The 18,027-nt window shown below is 44.0% G+C and overlaps 3 protein-coding genes across 5 annotated transcripts in view; 1 reads left to right on the top strand and 2 right to left on the bottom strand.

Annotated features, from left to right (window-relative positions):
* nphp3 (nephronophthisis 3) overlaps window positions 1–8,896 on the top strand; it is a 31,693-nt gene extending 22,797 nt beyond the window's left edge. Inside the window, exons 41-47 of the mRNA XM_047612205.1 lie at window positions 6,576–6,645; window positions 7,220–7,305; window positions 7,385–7,456; window positions 7,629–7,783; window positions 7,930–8,046; window positions 8,426–8,535; window positions 8,624–8,896. Of these exons, the coding sequence (XP_047468161.1) occupies window positions 6,576–6,645; window positions 7,220–7,305; window positions 7,385–7,456; window positions 7,629–7,783; window positions 7,930–8,046; window positions 8,426–8,535; window positions 8,624–8,738 (725 nt within the window). The 3' untranslated portion in view covers window positions 8,739–8,896. The remainder of the gene's footprint in view (window positions 1–6,575; window positions 6,646–7,219; window positions 7,306–7,384; window positions 7,457–7,628; window positions 7,784–7,929; window positions 8,047–8,425; window positions 8,536–8,623) is intronic.
* ackr4b (atypical chemokine receptor 4b) lies at window positions 1,390–5,394 on the bottom strand. The gene is made up of 2 exons (XM_047612202.1): window positions 4,639–5,394; window positions 1,390–2,752 (listed from the first exon to the last, which is right to left on the bottom strand). The coding sequence occupies exon 2, from the start codon at window positions 2,746–2,748 to the stop codon at window positions 1,633–1,635; it is 1,116 nt and encodes a 371-aa protein (XP_047468158.1). The 5' UTR covers window positions 2,749–2,752; window positions 4,639–5,394; the 3' UTR covers window positions 1,390–1,632.
* Window positions 8,897–8,977: 81 nt separating the features above from the next.
* Window positions 8,978–17,627, bottom strand: LOC125024428 (U2 snRNP-associated SURP domain containing). Of its 3 annotated transcripts, none has more exons than XM_047612196.1 (26): window positions 17,497–17,627; window positions 16,446–16,544; window positions 16,218–16,332; window positions 15,983–16,107; window positions 15,809–15,879; window positions 15,614–15,702; window positions 15,433–15,468; window positions 15,240–15,322; window positions 14,886–15,051; window positions 14,579–14,790; window positions 14,156–14,199; window positions 12,459–12,563; window positions 12,309–12,375; window positions 12,038–12,201; window positions 11,745–11,907; window positions 11,569–11,648; window positions 11,402–11,489; window positions 11,168–11,305; window positions 10,893–11,082; window positions 10,719–10,799; window positions 10,525–10,576; window positions 10,290–10,437; window positions 10,092–10,202; window positions 9,888–10,015; window positions 9,580–9,789; window positions 8,978–9,487 (listed from the first exon to the last, which is right to left on the bottom strand). In XM_047612196.1, exons 1-26 carry the CDS (start codon window positions 17,539–17,541, stop codon window positions 9,349–9,351), a joined length of 2,949 nt encoding a protein of 982 aa, XP_047468152.1. In that variant the 5' UTR covers window positions 17,542–17,627; the 3' UTR covers window positions 8,978–9,348. The 3 variants fall into 3 exon arrangements, with proteins under 3 accessions (XP_047468152.1, XP_047468153.1, XP_047468154.1); XM_047612197.1 differs by having other exon boundaries at window positions 9,580–9,765; window positions 17,497–17,626; XM_047612198.1 differs by lacking the exon at window positions 15,433–15,468.
* Window positions 17,628–18,027: the final 400 nt, after the last annotated feature.

Raw genomic sequence — 18,027 nt, 5'->3', positions numbered from 1 at the left:
AAACAGAACCTATTGCCTTCTACTTTGCTTTGTACTTACACTATAATTACAAAGCAGTTCCCACTTGTGCTAGTGTAGGTTCAAAATGTTGAACAGACACTGCAGAATATTCCATTTTTTCCTCCCCCTTTTTCTCAGAAGTTGTTTGTAGCATGTCATGCGTTGGTAAATGGGAGGCTCAGACATTTCCAGTGCAGTGCTGTGATGTGGAAGTTGTAAAAGCTTGTCCTGTGGGTATGATAATGCACCAGAATTATTCCCAGACCTGCAGTCTTTTATCTTGCAGGAATAGCCGTTTGTATTCCGGCACTCACTCGCACAAGCAAAGTGGTGTATTTAATAACCAAACGTGGTCGCGCATGATTTAGTTCTTCCTCATTTACTTATTTTGACAACATGCAACTCTGTGCTTCATGGGAACGCAGTCGCCGGCTCTGCTTGGGAAATAATAAAGTTGTCGCCTAGACACACCTAGTTTGTTTATTGTATGGAATGCAGGTCCCGCACAAAGTGAAGGCATTGGAGGGAGGAAGACTAACGGTTAATGCTGAGAAAACATGTTGTGTCTAAAGATCATCAGGGGACATGGGGTGGATCTGGGTTTTTTTTGGAAAAAAAAAAGTTTGTTGATGTCACTTTTGGTTAATTAGCCTGATTAGTAAAGTGGCTTGAATAAAGCGTCTATATTTCATGTAAACTGAATGCATCAGGGTTAGCATTAGAGCATTTTTTACTGGTATCGGTATCCGCCGACACGTGGGTGCTTTTTATACCTACATATATATATATATATATTTTATACCCTACATTAAATATTATTTGAGTTCAATAAATATTTATGTTTTTCGTTAAATTGAGACTTGTATCATTAGTTATCTGTGTATAATCTTTATCATGTAAATGGAGGGAGAAAAACTAGTATCGGCTCCAAATATCGGCTCACGTATGCTGATGTAAAAAAAAAAAAATCCATATCAGTCGCTCTCTAATTAACATGACTCAATGTTAATGCGCTGAGACGATGGGGAAAAAAAAGTCTGAAGTCACATTTAACTTTACAGCAAACCAGTTTCCATCTCAATCTCATATTATTGAAATGCGAGAAAGAAAAAAAAAAAAGATGAGCGGATCAAAACTGTCAGTTGGTTTAAGCTCTTCCAGGCAGTTTTGCTGTACCCTAGTCTGTGAGGAAGCCCTTCCTGCTGTTTGCTTCCTGGCCTCGGTGAATGGTTTTTGAACAAATATGTCAACGGCTGTACAGTCGAGCCATCCGTCATCCCAACCCAAAGCCACGGGATGTAATAAAACTGAGACGCGGATGATCTCATGTAGGACAGTACAGACTGTAAATCTAAATTGGACGTGTTGTCATGAACCAGAGGAGCACAATTTCAGAGCTTCAGCTGCATTTAATTGCATGTCACTGAAAATATTTGTTCTTTTATTTACCAAAATACATCATTTATACAAAATACTTTGTGTAGTTAGTGCATATAAAGTCACTGTACATACATATGTAAGAATTAATATCTATGGCTACTGATATCTGTCTTGTATGATAGTAAAGCGTGTAAATACAGAGACGTATAGTCTAATTTTGTATAGGTGCTTACTAGGAAATAGATAAGAGTCTTAAATAGTGAAGGTGCTGGTATCTTGGTCTTCCGAACCGGATTGGGATTCGGCTTGATTGTTCGCCTTGAGGGCGATCTCCACCGCCGGCTCCTCCGGGACATGTCTCGAGTGTCTCCCAAGCCGCTGCCCGAGGTGCTTGGCGGCCTTTAGCACGTGTCCCCGGAAGGAGGACCCGATGAAGGCGTAGAGGAGGGGGTTGATGCAGGCGTGGGTGAGGGCCAGGCTCTCCGTCACTTGGAGGGCGCGGTCCAGGCTCTTGCTGACCTCGCAGTCGGTCACGAGCATGTAAATGACGTCCATCGCGCGGCACAGCTTGACCACGTTGTAGGGCAGCTGGGTGAGGAGGAACACGGCCACCACGGCCAGGAGCACCCGCAGGGCGCGCCACTTCCGGTCCCTCTGCACCCCGACGGCCTTGGTCAGCGCCCGCCCCACCAAGGAGTAGCACACCACCATGACCAGGAAGGGCAGCAAGAAACTAAGAGTCACCTCCAGCAGCTCCAGGGAAGCCTTCACAGGCCGAGCCATGCTGGGCAGATAAACGGCCGTGCAGAAACTCCTGTGGTGGGAGTGCTTCACCCTGGAGAAAATTAATTCGGGAAGGGCTAGAAAGCTGGCCGTAGCCCACAGCACGACGCACACCAGAAGCCACTGTCTCTTCGCCCGGTGCCCCGTCCCGGTTCTGCTCGTCGGACTCTGGGTGACGGCGCGGTAGCGGTCCACGCTGATGCACGCCAGCATCAGCATGCCGCAGCTGAAGTTGGTGCTGTACAGGAAGCAGGTGATCTTGCAGGCCGCCAAGCCCAACATCCAGCCGTGGACGGCGTCGGCCGCCCAGAAGGGCAGGGTGAGGAGGAGCAGCAGGTCCGAAATGGCGAGGTTAAGGATGCACACGTCCGTCAGCGTCCGCAGCCTCAGCCGCGACGTGTAGACCACAACCACCAGGGAGTTCCCAGCCAGGCCGACCACCAGAGCCACGGCGTAGACAGCCGGGAGGAAGACGCCAGCGAAAGAGCGCACATCCTCTTTGTCACAGACGCTGTGCTCGTAATCGTACTCGTAGCTTTCGTTGTAGCTGGAGTCATCTTCGCCGACATAATCCATATCAGCCATTTTTCTGCAGAGAGAAAAAATAAGGAACGGCTTAACTTAGAGAAGTGCTCGTTTTACTTTTAGCTCTACTCTTTGACAGTAGAAGTGTAATTTGCATGAGTCAACGGAATAAAAATGGAACGAGATTGTGAATCATGAGCTCTTTTTCATTGGAAACAGGAAAAGGGGAGTTCTGTCTGTGTTCTGCATCAAAGGGAACTCTCCCTGATGGTTTAAGCCCTGTCTGGGTGAAATGTGTCTGGGCTTGAATAACGCCATTGAACGCAAAAAAAAAAAAAAAAAAAAGACAGACAAGACACTTTCAGAGGCTCTAATTACCATTTGAATTTGTATTTTGTATTATTTCGTCGGGTGCTCGGGGGCCTGCATCCTTCGGGAAGTGACAGGTTTAGTTTACTAATCCTTTAATTTTAGGGGAAAAAGATAATATCAGGTTTTAAGATGAAGCTGAACGGGACAACACGTCCTGCAAACTAATGACACGATGCAGGACAGAGTATTTGCAGCTCGTAGACGGTTTCTCACCCGTGCGTACTGTACTGTCTTTTACTAGGGGATGTTAAAGGCGAGGAAACCCTTTTGTGGTTAGTGATAAGGATGACAAGGTCTCTCGCCAGATTCAAATCCAGGATGTTGGTTTAACTGTACATGGTATGTGCTGGTTCAACAGGACGTCCCTCTGAAGCTAGAATTTAATCCAGGCCCTCATTGTGTTGTTAACCTCTCCTCCTCCCTGACCGTTCCCTCCAGATGCAGATGACAGTTGAACTTTATAAAATACCATATTGTGTGAATGTGGGCGTACATGGAAACCATTACCGTCTCTCACAATGCCCTTTTCACATTGTTCCCATATTTAATTCAGTTCATGGACAAGTGGAATTTGAGAGACCGTGGATCCACATTACGTGACTGATGATATAATTGCTGGCGGAGGACCAAAGGGCATCACGCACGGAGCGGTTTGCCGCTCAGGTTCTCACTTATTGCCAACATGATGAGAGTCATTTTGGGGAAGTGGTCCAGGTTTGTTACATAATAAATTACTGTCTCCAGATTGGGAGGAGTTGCTCAAACAGATGTCCACAAGAACACTCTCAAGTATGTTAAATATTCAGCGCTGTCAACATCTGGATCATCACGTTAAAGAGAGCGGAACAGGTTCACGCGTGTGTTTTTAAGCTTCGCTGTGGTGTTCGGTCTGAAAAAAAAACAAGCACAGAAAAGGCACTAACTGCTCGTTTGTTTTTAACGCAAAATGAACATAGATTTGCATATAAAACTGAGTTATAAGTGATAATAATGGAAGTGCAGACCTTTAACAATACAGACAATGAATACATAAAGAATGAACAAAAAAAAATAAGTTTGAGCACTACTAGACAAAAAACATTTAGATATTTATGTTGCCTTTAGATTTTATTTGTGATGTGACATTTTTGTCATCATGACAGTAAAGGGGCAGACTATGCTAACAGTTTTTGTAGTAGTTAAAGTGTATAATACGTTTTAGTCATGTTACCAATCACAAAACCGTTTTCCAAAGAGCAAAAGCCACAAGCAGACAGGTAACGCCGCATTTTTGAGGTCACGAGTTAAGCTTGTCATTATTGTGCAGTTATAATAATGTCATAAAATGTCCAAGGCAGGACTTTGACTGTTTGTGACCCTTCGACTAAAGGCTGGAAAACAAGGAAGAATTCTTTGCTCCATATTTCGTGATGCTCGTTTCTTGATTTAAAATTAGCGACGCGCGAGATAAAATACTCAGAGAACGTCATGCCCCAACAGCATTTTACAAACAGTTTAACACTGGAGATGCAAGAAAAGTCTGATTGAATTCTGTAGCAAAGACACGTAACAAAAAAAAAAAAAAAAAAGTTTTCTTACCTTGTGTTGGTTCTTTGCGTGAGATTTGTAAAGATGATTTTAATCCAGTTTTATTGCCACACCAGGAGTTATGTGTGTGTGTGCGTGTGATGTGTGTGTGTGTGTGTGTGTGAGTGAGTGAGGAGAAATGTTGCATAGAGTGCAGCGCTGGAGTGACTAAGCCTGAGCCCGCCCTCCACTGCTGACACCCGGGAGCATGTCCCCTCTCCACGTAGCTCTGAGGGCGTGCGTGTTTGAGTGCATGCCAGGATGGATGGCTAAGATGAATGCAAATCCTTCAAGTATTTACTGGCATTCGAAGCAAAGCACTTTTACATAGAGGAGTTGTTTTTCAGTCTCTACATTATCCAGTTGTGCTCTCTTGGACTCTGCAGGGTGTGCCCTGGTGACTGAACTTTGTTTACTGTATGTCAGAGCTAAACTAAGGCATAGATAGAGGCTAATAAAACAACACATGATATGTTTCAGTCTTTGTCCTATTTGGAGAGCTCTCTGGGATAAGCAGGGGCTGGTGGAATGCAGCGTGTTAAAGAAGCACCGTTGGTTGTTGCTTTTCTTTTTTTCTTTTTTTTTTTTTACTTTCTGAAAAGACCACTGTATTTCAGTACTGTACGTGGGTTGCGTTTCCTAATTTTTAGTTTTTTTTCCCCGTGAGTACCGTTTCCTCATTCCCCTGCTTCCTCGGAAATTGACAGCTTGTTTTTAATATCTCTGTCTCTTATTCGTTCATATGTTTATGCTCCGTAGAAATCAACAAACGGGCTTGGAGACAAAAAGTAATGAGAATGAGAATAGCTCATGGACATGACCCCCCACCACCCCAAAAAAAAAACAAAAAAACAAACAAACAGAAGATGCTTGGCATGCTCTCAGGAAAGACTAATAGCTGGGCCTAGCCAGTTTATTTTCATTCCAGCGGCGATGGGACATGTATGGGCACGACGGCAGGGCTCACCTTTTTATCAGGGATCGAGTGTGTTATGTAAGGGTTCACAGGAAAACCCAACTTGCCCCCGGGGCAGAAACAGGCTTTCCTAGATGTGGTTGACGGGTGGGGTCGGGCGTAAATTTCGCACTGTTTGTTGCATCGCAGGACTCATCCTTTAACGTTTGTTTGAGAAGTCTAAACTCCTGCCAGATTGAGTTGGGTCAAGTGTTCGCATGCACTCCGTGAATATTCAAAGATGCCTTGTCTGTTGCTGTCTGGTGTCCAGATGTCCTTCTCCCTGGGGGACACTTTTACCGCCCGGATGGAAATCTAAACAGGAAATCAGGCGGTTGCTCACCCTATTTTTTGCCTTGAACTGCACGGGTCGAGGTTTGTCAAGTATCTGGGATCCGGTTCCCCTCATTACGACACTTCTGCTGAATCAAATTTGAGCTATTCCTACGTGACGTCCACGTGATGTCGCCCTCTAGTGGCTGTTTATGTAACTTCTTATGTATATATATACATAAAGATTAATGTGTTATTACTCTCTGGCAAGAATAATAATCAGAGTAATCGGCGGCGCACCGTCAGGAAAGGCAAACCATAAACTGTTTAGACCCCCCCACCCCACCCTGTCCGTGGGTGGAAATAAGCTAAATAAATAAGCCCCCAGATGGCTTACATTTGTTCGGAGTTCTGTGTCTTTGCCTTGGCCCCCCTAGAACCTAGCGCCGCCACTGCTCTTGATTTAAAAAAAAAAAATTACTCTACGTGAACTGAAACTTCCTCAGGAAATGTAAATCAGCTGCATCAGTGCGTGGCGTTTCCCCCCGCGCAGCGACACACATCATTTCCCACCACACCACACCGCACCGGGGGCCACGGAATGGTTAAGGCCAGGGTTGGGCCGTGAAAAGGGCCGTTTGCTCCATCGCCTGTTTCACCAGCAAACGGCAGCAAATCATGAATACAAATGAACCACTGTATTGCTGCCTTGTCCCCACAGGTGCTGGCAATCCCCAGTGCAAAGTGGCCATTGTGATGTGTAAGAGCGGTTCTCCGGATGTCGGCGGCAGGTCAGTAGAATTGTCCCGTGGTGAAGGATGTTTCATTTTTTTTTTTCCTCTTGTGGAAACAAATGTGCACAAATTCCTCTTGTGTTTGTGCAAGAGGTCGTTCCCGTGTCACGATTTAACCGCAGGTTTTTATTTGGTTTCCAGGATTGCACTTTTACAGACGACGTGACGAGGTTTTATATAAACACAAACAATGTTTTTGTTTGCGTGCTTTACTTTAGAAGCAGTTGCTCCCGTTATAAACTTCCTCTGTGCAACCGTTAAAAAACTGAAATGAACTGCTTTGAGGTGCACTTCCCAGCATGCATTTCAAGCCGGTTTCCACCTCGAGCTGTAACGTGACAAATCTTTTGGTTGACATGTAACCTTCGGCTCGGTCCCATCAGTGTTTAAGACGTTAATGAGGAAACGGCCGCACCCGAGATGAGAACACATTTCTCCTTGTTTCTGTTAGCGTTGAAATGAGACACACACCCAGCGTTGTGCACATTACTCGCCAGCGCTTGCTGTCGTAAAACGTTGAGAGAAGCGTGACAAACCTTGTGGTTGTGTGTTGCTGTGTTTGTTTCATCAGGCACAGCCAGCACAGCATGATCCTCGTACCCATGAACACTAGAGGCGTGAAGCTGGTCAGGCCGCTCACCGTGTTTGGTCAGGATGGTAGGTTTTCACGCACGTTGTTGCATTTTCCCGATTTCATTTCCTTAATTTAACCCCATCTCATTTCCCCTGCGCTCAGACGCTATCCACGGCGGACACTTCGAAGTGCACTTTGAAAACGTGCGCGTCCCCGCGTCCAACATCATTCTGGGTAAAAAGCGACTCTTACGCACATTTCTCCCATCAATCACACAAAGAAAAAGAAATACGACCTTTGCTGGAAAAGTTTGGAGAATGTGGTCACTGGGACTGAGATTTCATTTCCCAACTCTGCTGTAATTCATTGCTTGTTTTTTTTGCTCCCTCATTGTATCCGTTCCCAGGGGAGGGCAGGGGGTTCGAGATCGCCCAGGGTCGTCTGGGTCCGGGCAGGCTGCACCACTGCATGAGAGCTGTCGGCCTCGCAGAGATGGCGCTGGAGCTTCTCTGCCAGAGGGCCGCGTCCAGGCAGACATTTGGGAAAAAACTGTATCAACATGTGAGGGAACATGTCTCCCTACTGGTTCTCCACCTTTGAGGACTTCTGTTGAATGTTCACATTGATCTCTGTTGACACCTAGTGGACAGAGTGTTATATGCAGCTTGAGTAAATCTGCTCTGCTCCCCGTGTTGTGTTGTTTCTAGGAGGTTGTTGCTCACTGGATAGCGGAGTGTCGTCTCATGATAGAGCAGACGCGCCTCCTGACTCTTCAGGCTGCTCACGCTCTGGATACGCAGGGTAACCGTGCTGCTCGCAAGCAGGTAAACATTTATTTATTTTTTTTTAACATGCTGTGTCCTCATTCCAAACAATAGAACATTGTCTGTTTTCTCCAACTATTACTTATACATACCAGCAGAAAAAATAGCAATATTTGTGCTTGTCAGATGTTAAACTGAAAATGGATGGCTAAATTTCCAGGTCTGGAAAAATATTCATGCTTCTAAGACAGTTATCACCGTTTTTAATTTTCTAAAACCTAAAATTGTGAATATCTACCTGAAGGTTATAGCACCACCTTTGAGTATGTCATTGTGGGTGAATGGTCCTGTTGAATGGTTTTAAATAAAACCTGACTGAATGTGCAGAACGGATCTGTAAAAGAAAAGTTCTGTATTTATCAGTGTTTCTGTCGTCTAGGTTGCTATGATCAAAGTAGCAGCAGCCAGAATGGTGTGTAAGGTGGTGGACTACGCCATCCAGGTATATGGAGGAGCAGGTGTGTCTGGAGACTTCCCACTCGCACAAATGTAAGTATGCTTTTTTTTTTCTCCCCCCTCCCCTCTCTGACAGAAACAAGGAGCTGCTTCTTAATAACAGTATGACCCCTGTCTTCAGGTACTCGTACGCGCGGACTCTCCGCATCGCTGACGGGCCAGACGAGGTGCATCTTTCCTCCATAGCTCTTCTAGAACTGAGGGATCAACTAAAGAAGGCTCAGGCTAAAATGTAAAGTCATGACACGTGTCCCCAGCAGCTTCACTAAAGCCACCACACTGCCTTGTTCAGACGACGAGAATCTGTCTTTACAAAAACGCTGATTAATAATGTGATCTGAAAATTAATAGTAGGAAACGTCCTTACTAAGTAACTGCACTACATGTAAATAATGAACTGTGTATTTTCACACGAAATCAAATGAAAAAGTCTGTTAATGTCTAATTTAATAAAAAAAAAAAATAATGACACTTGTTTATTAGGAATCCTTTTTAATGTGAACTACAAAAACAGAGAATGACAGCATGAATATAAGACTATTGTCCTCACACCCTTTATGGGCGCGGTCTACACCATGGATGAATTCCGTTTGGAGGTGATGGGAAATCAGGACACACAAGCACATTAATCTTTTTTTTTCTTCTTTACAATATAAAACAGCAGCGGCCCCATCTCTTTGATACACCAGATGGAAACCCATGCAACACCCTCCACTCTCCATTGTCCTCACATCAACGTCCGGGCAGAGATCTGTAGCTGCCCACTCAGTCAATCTTTTATACAACATGGTGGAAGGGGCAGGAGGAGAAAAGGCTGGTTCGGGGGGGGGATCCGAGGAAAAGACGTCAGTGTTTACTCTTCTTTGATTTTTTGTGAGATCGGTGTGGAGATCTTGATTTGGAGCGGGACTTTTTAGTTGATTTCTTGGGTGTCCTGGAGCGTGACCTTCTGGATCGTTTAGGTGTGCGAGGCAATGAGGGAGATCTGGTGGGCGGTGAAAACAATTTAAATTAGTAATAATAAAGATTAGACACCCAGCTCTAACATTAGTCTAACAGGAGTCTAGAGTGTCTTACCTTTTGGATGACTTTTTGTTGCTGGATCGTGGTGAGTCTTTATGGGAAGAGCGTGAAGTGGTGTCTTTCGAGTACGACCGGTCGGAGCGTTCCGATCTTTCGGAGCGCTCCGAACGGGGCGAGGACGACCGGCCTCGTCTGCTGCTGCTCCGCGTCGGACTGGGCGAACCGCTGTGACGCCGCTTCCTATCAACCGGAGGGGACAAACGTCTGTCAGACAGAAAATTAAAACAAATCCCACGTTTTATGACGTACACGGGGGAAAAACTGCAACGTCACTCGATCGCCTCCAACCAAGTGGTCGTTACCTCTCTTTTCTGGTCGGCGTGTCCTCCTTCTCCTTTTCCTTCTTCAGCTCCTTCAACCGTGCCTCCGCTTTCTCCTTTTCTTTCTTCTCCTTCTCCTTTTCCCGTTCAAGTTTCTCTTTTTCCTTTTCCTAAAATAAAATAACGCCATTAACGAGTCCAGCCTTTAACATCATCCATGATAAACATTTGTAAAGGTGACTATACCTTTTGTAGTAGTTTGTCCCTGTAGTGCTCCACCTGCTCCTGAATACTCTGGCCGGGCTTCTTTGGTCTTTTCCCAGATTCTAGCTCATCCTGGAACTTCATGACTTTAACCTGTGTGAAGAATTTTCAAAGAACAAACGGTGAAAACGATGAACCCGTCGCGTCAGGAGCAGTGTGGAGATCTGAAAAGCAAAGCACCTCTATCTCTCTCAGCTTGATGCGCTTCTCCTCGTTCATTTCGGACGTCTTGGCCTTAGTATCCGAGTCCTCTCTGATGGGGTTGGAGTAGCTCTGATTATCCTCTGAGCGCGGCGTCCTGTCATCGTCATCGCTGTCCTCCTCATTCCTGCAGAGAAGAAGGAGGTGCACTTCGTTAAACAGGGTCCCCGGGGTATTTGCAGAGTTGTGCACACACAAATCGAGCTTAACTTACTTTTTCGTTTCTTCCGGCTGCTCAAAGATTTCCCATTTTGAGGTTGTCACAGCTGTGGTGCAAACAGAAGGCAATTAGCATAAATAGAGGATGAATTACACTGTACATATTTTGAATTAAGAAATAATAGAAGTATGAAGATAAAAATGTGCTTTGACAAACAAGATGTTTTAAGGACCTTCTGAATGTCTCACCTTGAGCCTGTAGCTCGGACTCCTCCACTGCTTCCCATTTTGAGGGCGCCACCTTGAAGGCTGTTTCCTTAGACTGATCAACTGTAATCACCAGAAAAAAAATCAAGAAGAAACTGAGCGACTGCACAAAAACAACCCAAATCATCATTTCCAGGCGCTCGCTACGCTACTCACAAGGTATCCCGTCGATGTCTTCTTCCAGTTGCTTGATTGGTACTCCATCCAGGTCGTCCAGTGGTGCTCCATCGATCGGTGCCCCGTCCATGGGCCCTGCGTCGATCGGCACCCCGTCCACGTCCTCCAGCAGAGTGTTATCCACAAACTCACCTATAGGAGCCCCGTCGATGTCTTCTGTCGGCTCAGCCTGGGACGAAGCAGAGACATTAAAGCTAGGACCTCAGTAGACGACACCGACGGGTGTTAAAGGTGCTAAAGATTCACATATTCACCTCAACGACGAGGGTCACGGGCTCCTTCTCCACCGTGAGATTAACTAGACCCAGGAAGATGTTCTGGAGCTTGATGAGGTAGGGGTCCGGATACACGGCCCAGTCCTCCCACGCCCGGAAACACGACATCACCCGTTGCTGCCGAAAGGAAGACGTCACAAGAGCTGAGTGACCTGGGTAATTAAGACACGGGAATTGTCCAGCTTGTAAAGTTAATTAAGAAAGAAGTGTTACCTTAAAGTTCTCAGACTGAAGGTGACCCTGTATCGTTTTGTATGTGGCGTTGAGGTCTGCGAAAATCTGACAGAGCTTCGTCTCAAAACTGTTCAAAACAAAGAATGATTATTAGAATATATATATATAGAGAGAGAGAGAGAGAAAGTGTTGTTACTCAAACTTACTATTTTCTGTAGTATGATGCATTGGACACTTTGGCTGAAGAGTTATACAGCACATCAGAAACTAAATATAACCGTGCAATCTGAAACATCAAAGAGCAAAATATCATATGAAGTGACTCTACAGGAATGATGTTTTTTTTTTTTTGTTGTTGCAGGGTGTTAAAGCTGTAACTTACCTTTTTGGGTAGAGGGGTCTTAAGGATGGAGAGGGACTCTGTGATACACTCCACTATCTCTTCAGCAGCTTCGGCGTGGCTGAGACAGAACAGCATGGCTTCAGCGATGTCTCCCCTCCTGGGAGTCAAACCACGCAGCATCTCCTCCAGTTTGTCCCGCTCACTGCAGACATGAGGTGCAGTTAGGCAGAAATGTCATCAGTACTGCCTAATAAATTGTTGGACACTTACAGTTGTCAAATACAGTTTTGTGAATCTGAAAAGCTATATCAATATTCATAAGGAAATCTTACTCCTCTTTCAAGCAGCCTTTCTTGCTGGATTCCTCCTCTTCTTCCTCCTCCTCTCCATCATCATAAGGACCGTGGAGGTATGGATTAAGAGGAGGTGGGCGCCATAGAGAGCCATTTTTAAACATCCTAAAGTCGTCCGTTCTCCATTTAACTGGTGCTTCACCCTGAGAAAGTAATAATAATAATAATGATAATACAGTAAATATTAAAACTCTTCAGTGTGAGTTGAATGGCACTGAAGTGTTTGTCATTCTTAAAACAGGAAACCAACCTGTAGTATGGAGTAGAGCTTCCATCTGTAGTATACATGTGCTGGACTCTGGTTCTCAAATAAAAATCTGGAAGAGGAGAGAACAGTTCATTACTCTGCACGGGCCGCGTTTTAACACGTACCGCGTTTCTGACGCGAGACCGAACCGACCTGTACATGGGATTGTTGATTTCTCTGTTCATGATCATGGCTTCAAACATTGGGCCTTCACGCACCACAAACTCGATCATTCGGTGGATGAGAGAGAGCAAATTCCTACAAGAAAGACACAGTTAAAGCAAACGGATTCAGACTGGACGGACTCATGAGCACTACAAACAGCCTGAACATCAGAGATTAATTTACGCTTGGTGGGTAGACACTCGCAGCAGCAGACGACACAAAGCACGTTTCTCCCAGGCAAGAGTACGACTGTGGCCGTCTTGTACATTGGGGCATGACTGAATAGAGTGTTGCCGTGGTAACACTGCAACGTACATGGCAGAAGACGTCATAGCCAAAGATATACGATAATATCCGTTATTACAGATTTACTACTGCACAATGAGTGTGAGACACACTTTAATAGACAACTGCTGAAGAGTGTCACATGACCAAGAATAAATTAAGCATAACAGTGACTAAGCCTCTGGGCCTATGTAACTCCAAGAATAGAAAACAAAAATATAATAAAATAGCACCTGCTGGCATTAAAAAGTTTGCATTAAATCAAAAGTATGTATTTTGTTTTATTTTAGGTAAATTGTTCTTTACTTCATCATCCACTTCATGCCTGTGTTCATTGAGGTTACAGTGCCAAGAGCCTTTAATTACACTGCACTGCTTCCTAGATTCAATTTTCAAATAATGGGGAACATGTGGAGTTCTGAACATTTGGAAAAGTAGGAGTGAGACATTGACAAGACACTGTATTAACTGCAACATTTGTCAGTACAATGCCTTTGAATCCCACTCGTGTCCTGACTAATTTGAAGTGAAAAAGGCAGTACAGGATTCATGGCCTAAAACAGGCTCATCTACTGGCGGTGCTACTGACTGAACAGCGTGTAAATGGAATAACTTAAGTTCTTCTGTGACATTTTTTTTTTGGGGGGGAAATACAAAGTGCAGGCTGCATACATTAAGCCTAAAGTGGCCAACAAGACAAAGGATGTCTTTCATTTGACAACACAGATCACATTTACTTGTATTGGAGCCGATCGTACCAATGACGGTGTAAAATTCTGTATACTTTCCCAATCCATCCCATGATGCTTTTCAGGTCCCTCGCTGCCGCAGACAGTTCAACTTGTGCTGCTCACCAAGGCCAATGTCAAAGGTCGTATATAGACTAATGCTGGCAGGTTTGGATTTGTTGGACAGGGGCCAGATTTACTGAGCTCCCGGTAAATTGACAGAGGCCAAAGGGGGGAGACGGTCTGAGTGAGCAATGGTCAGAGAGCAGGTTTTCACAACTACAGATCTAGAAATCAGCAGACCATGTATGTAGCAGATTACCACAACACTAAAGTAGCGCAACACAATTAAATGTCTATGTATGGAGTGTGAAAACGATGGCGTTTGGATCTATTCAGTCAGCTCTATAATGATGTTTCGCTACTACGTAAGTAAAGAAAACATGAATGATGGTGGGATGTCAAAGAGCGACGGAAAACAAACTTGTCAGTCAGTGTTACTCTACGTACTAGTGTGAAGATGTTGTACGACAGCCTCAACCATTGCTCACCCACACTGACCAGCCCCCTGTAGCATGCAGTGATCAACCGATCAATCTTTTAGCTTCATTATGGGATGTTTTTTTTTTTCTCTAAGTTTGTACACCAATTTAAAAAAAGAAAAACATGTACCTTTCTGTTGGGATAACCACTTTGACTATGGCTTGCGACAGAGTCTGTATATGAAGTCACATCAGATAATAAACATAGAATGTGAGTATTGTTAAAAAGGCAACAAGTGAAAAAATATAAAAAATGCATTTTAAAAGTGCAAAAAGACAACAACTTTCCTTTAACTGCTGTCAGTTTTACTAAAGGCCAAACACCTCTGATGCTAACCACATTAACTATAAGCACCTTTCTGACACTGAGCTTTTTTCCACACTAACATTTCATTACACCCACACTTTCACATTATTTAATTCAGTCAACAAGACAAAAGCTATCACTATAACCTGCACTGACTGCTCATCACAAAGGCTAACATCTTACCACCACAGTTAACAAAACACTGCCATATACCATGAGAAAACCCAGGCTGACATGTTGAGTTACCTTCTCAAACTCCTCCTTGTTTTTGGGTGGAGGAAGCAGGGGAGCATTGGGGTTTTTTAGCCTCTCCCGTGGCTGTGCGTTGAAGGGTAGGCCAGAGGGAGGCGGTGGGAGTGTATGCTCCATCATGGAAGGAGGGATGTAGATGGGATGAGGTGGAATAGGCACACCTTTGCCCCATCCTAATTTCATCTCAAAGTTCATTATCATCTTTCCTGTAATGGAAGTAGAAAATCTATACTTAGCCAAAGCTGCGCAGATCAGATCATACCAGAATTGAATTTATTTAATATGAATAGCTGCTCTCTACCATTTAGGTTCTTGAGTGCTCGCTCAGCATCCCTCCTGTTCATGAAAGCCACAAAGCCACAGTTCCTCTCCCGAGCCCTCTCCTCGTCTGTCCTTGGCCACATGATTTTCACACTGGCCAATGGACCGTAGCGGCCAAACTCTTGACAAAGCATCTCCTCGTTCATCTATAAGATAATATTGACACAAGCGTAGAAAATGTATACTTAGTATTTTCATTTCTCATATTTCTTACTTGGGATAAGACTGGAGGTAAAGCAACGAGCTCGTGTTAAGTCCTACTTTTCACAGCAAAGCTAGCTCATTAAGTCCTGTAACATCTTTCCATTTTATTTATATTTGGATAAAAAGTCACCTGTGGATTGATGTTTCCAAGATACAAGTTCGTAGTGGACGGGTCTCCGACGTCATGGGAGCCTGGAGCGCAATCATCCAAAACTGCAGACACAAAGAAGAGACACAAATTTCCTGTTGCTGTCTGATTGGACGGCATTATTTTTCTTAGCAAGATGAAGATATTCACGGCCACTATATTAAGTCAAAATTACCACTGGACGGACGGTTTCTTCTTGAAGAACCATCCGCTAAAAGAAGCAGAAAAGCAGTATAAATTTTGTTTCAGGGCAAAGGTGGATAAGGGTGGAGGGGATGGAGAAAGGCGTGCAGGAGAGAGCCGTTTCAGGCCGAGTTGGTACATATACAGCGGCAATGCAACTGAGAAACACTCACATGAGCGTCTTCCGTCCGCGCCAGGGAGGGGTTCGAATCGACTAACGCGTCCTTTCATCTTATGTCTTTCATCCCTTTCTTCCTGTATTCTTCAGGAAACAGAACAAAGTTCATTTAATTATGGCGACATTATTACAATTTTAGAACCACTCCATTAACAAATGTACAGCACTATTTAAATTTTCAATGTCTTACTGTTTAAGTTCTTCTTTGAAAAGCTCCAAATTACTCTTCTTCTTTTCCTTTTCAGTACTTTTCTTCAAACTCTGAAACACAGATAAGAAACTAATATGAGCAAATGGAATAAAAAATATTATTTCCATTTAGTGACAAGTAGAAAGAGTACTTGTCGATTGCAATGATACCTACATGTCTTTTGTCTAAAGCTAAAAATTGTGGTGGGGTTTCCAAAGGCAAGATGCTTTTTGGTTGGGTCTCAAAACGTGACTTGGGTTTGTACAACTTTCCTTTCTTCTCATCAGCAGCTGCTTCTTCTGCAAAGAAAATAAATCACTCATTACACTCAATCACATTTTCGAAGGGATTTTGTGAAATACTTTGTGCACTGGCATGCCTCGCGATGCAATTCATAAATACACTGTACCTTTTGTCGCATTCGCAATGCCGCCACGGACAAAGGCCTTGACTTTACCCTCTCCTCCTCCTTCGAACGCAGCAAGAAACTCCTCATAAATCTCGGCCGCTGCCCGCTCATCTTCCTGAACGCAGAAGCCAGAACCAAAGTGCACGAGATAAATAGAATAAACAGATCCCAAAGAGGCGCCTCACCAATAATACACACGATACCCTGCAGAAAGAAGCCTGTGTTTACCTTTTTCTTGATTTCATCTTGTTCCTTCTTGCTTAGAGTCCTCTTTGCCACAGCCATTTTTCCAATGCTGAAAGACTTGAGTTTGCTCTCAAGCAGCGCCTGTTGATGTAAACAAAGCACGGTTAGCTTCCCGAGTATATTTCATAACCACACACTCAAGCTCTTCGTCGGTTGCATAAACACAACCAGGTCATCACACACAGTACTTGTGTCGTGCGTCTAAAACATACAACAACTGTTATTAAAAATGCTACTTAAATAGTGTTATCGCGTTGGCAGGTACGTTCGGTAGCACGTATAACCAGAATTCATACCGTAATATAGGCCTTTTTCACTATTAGCTTGTACACATTGAATAGTCGTTATGTAAGGTGCATTTTCAACCAAGTTGCAGTTGGATACAAATAAGCAAAAAAAATAAAAAATACCAGAGGCCTAGACATCGGTATTTGCCGTAGCGCCACTAATTGAATACATTATCTTGCATCTTGTTTTATTCCTCTGCATTTTGTTCATTTAGTGTTTATTATTCTGCGTATTTTATGAATGTGTGAGAGAGAGAATCGGGCTTTCGATGTTCTGCATGCCGAAACATACAAGAAAATTGACAATAAAGAAAATCTTGAATTACATTAGGCGGTGAATGACTGTTGCAGGAAGCTAGCGCTGTGATACCGTTAGGCCCCAGTTCTCAAATACTGAATTTACTAGTTTAACCATAGATATATAACGAGTACGCTTCGTCTTGAATATTAGCATTGTTACTACGAGGTAGTTAGGGGGAATATGTCTTTCTAGATCACCTGCTTACACTGATTCTGCTTACGGTAGCCGTTTCATGGTTTCATTAGCCTAGCATAGCTAAGTTAGCCAGTGTGGTCGCTTCAGCGCGGCAGTACGTAGCTAACATGACTGCGCACACGCGTAACGCTGCTCTGTTACATGCTACAAATGTGTCCATATTCACGGTTGGTCAGGCAACCGACTCTTACGCCATTTTCATAGCAACATGTGCAACACAGCAAATGCAAGTACAAGTGGTAAATTTCACCTTAGCGCTAGCTTTCTGAGAGCCACCAGGGGTTCGGTCCGCCATCTTTTCTGGAAGTAAAATAGAATCGATCGTCGATGCGATGATAATGGCAAACGTGAGATTCCAGTCCACGCAGTCGATCCCTGAACCAGTGATGGACAAACGCGATGGGTGCGATGGCCGTCAGTTTATGAATGTTGGTACCAAAGCAGTGTTTGAAATGCTTTAACGTCCACTGCAAAATGAGATATTGTTTTACAAATATTCCAGTGATTTGATTATTATAAGGTTAAGATTAGTTTATTTTTATTTGCATGCTGCGTACAATACAAGTCTAGTATATAAGCAGTTCGTATAGCTTTGGATCGAAGGGTTGTGCAGCCAAGCTATTTTCTCTATCCAGTAAATTAATTGGTGTAATTGAGGCTAAAGTAAAAACACCGCATTGGTACAATGAAATTGCTTTCCATCTTTAGTCCAGCAGATGGAGCTCTTCTTCTATAGACGAATTACCTTGCGTGTGCATGTTATCCAAATAAGAAATACCAA

This window comes from Mugil cephalus, chromosome 18 (genome assembly GCF_022458985.1).
Source record: "Mugil cephalus isolate CIBA_MC_2020 chromosome 18, CIBA_Mcephalus_1.1, whole genome shotgun sequence".
Classification (NCBI taxonomy): Eukaryota; Metazoa; Chordata; class Actinopteri; order Mugiliformes; family Mugilidae; genus Mugil; species Mugil cephalus.
Note: the sequence above shows the minus strand (reverse complement) of the source record. Positions and strands in the feature narration are given on the sequence as shown.